At 38.8% G+C, this 343-nt stretch overlaps 1 protein-coding gene across 1 annotated transcript in view; it reads right to left on the bottom strand.

Moving 5' to 3' along the window:
• Positions 1 to 4: 4 nt before the first annotated feature.
• The window catches only part of LOC119593989 (rab-like protein 6), a gene marked incomplete at its 5' end in the record, with an annotated part of 2,224 nt that continues 1,885 nt past the window's right edge, over positions 5 to 343 (bottom strand). The window contains 1 exon segment of the mRNA XM_037943012.1: positions 5 to 19. Within this exon segment, the coding sequence (XP_037798940.1) occupies positions 5 to 19 (15 nt within the window).

Genomic DNA, 343 nt, shown 5'->3' with positions numbered 1-343 from the left:
GCGCTTAGGTGACTCGCTCCTGTAAAATGACAGAGTAGAAGTTACCCCCAAGAAAGCACACAGGATCAAAATATTCTTCATACTCACCTTCTGAGAGCAATATCCAAGCACACTCATTGAACAAGCAAAACATGCACACTCAGGTACACACGTGTGCACACTCTTTTTGCAGATACGCGCTCATACACCAACAACAGTAATGAGTGAACCTACTTAATGTTAACTCTTGAAATTTGGGGTCATGTGAATTTGATGAAATGTCAACGTGAAAGAAAATTTATCAACAATACAGGATTCTTCAAGTTATATAATGATCTAACAATGGTCCTAGAACTATGCTTCA

This window comes from Penaeus monodon, chromosome 33 (genome assembly GCF_015228065.2).
Source record: "Penaeus monodon isolate SGIC_2016 chromosome 33, NSTDA_Pmon_1, whole genome shotgun sequence".
Lineage (NCBI taxonomy): Eukaryota > Metazoa > Arthropoda > Malacostraca > Decapoda > Penaeidae > Penaeus > Penaeus monodon.
This window is presented reverse-complemented; position numbering and strand designations above follow the sequence as displayed.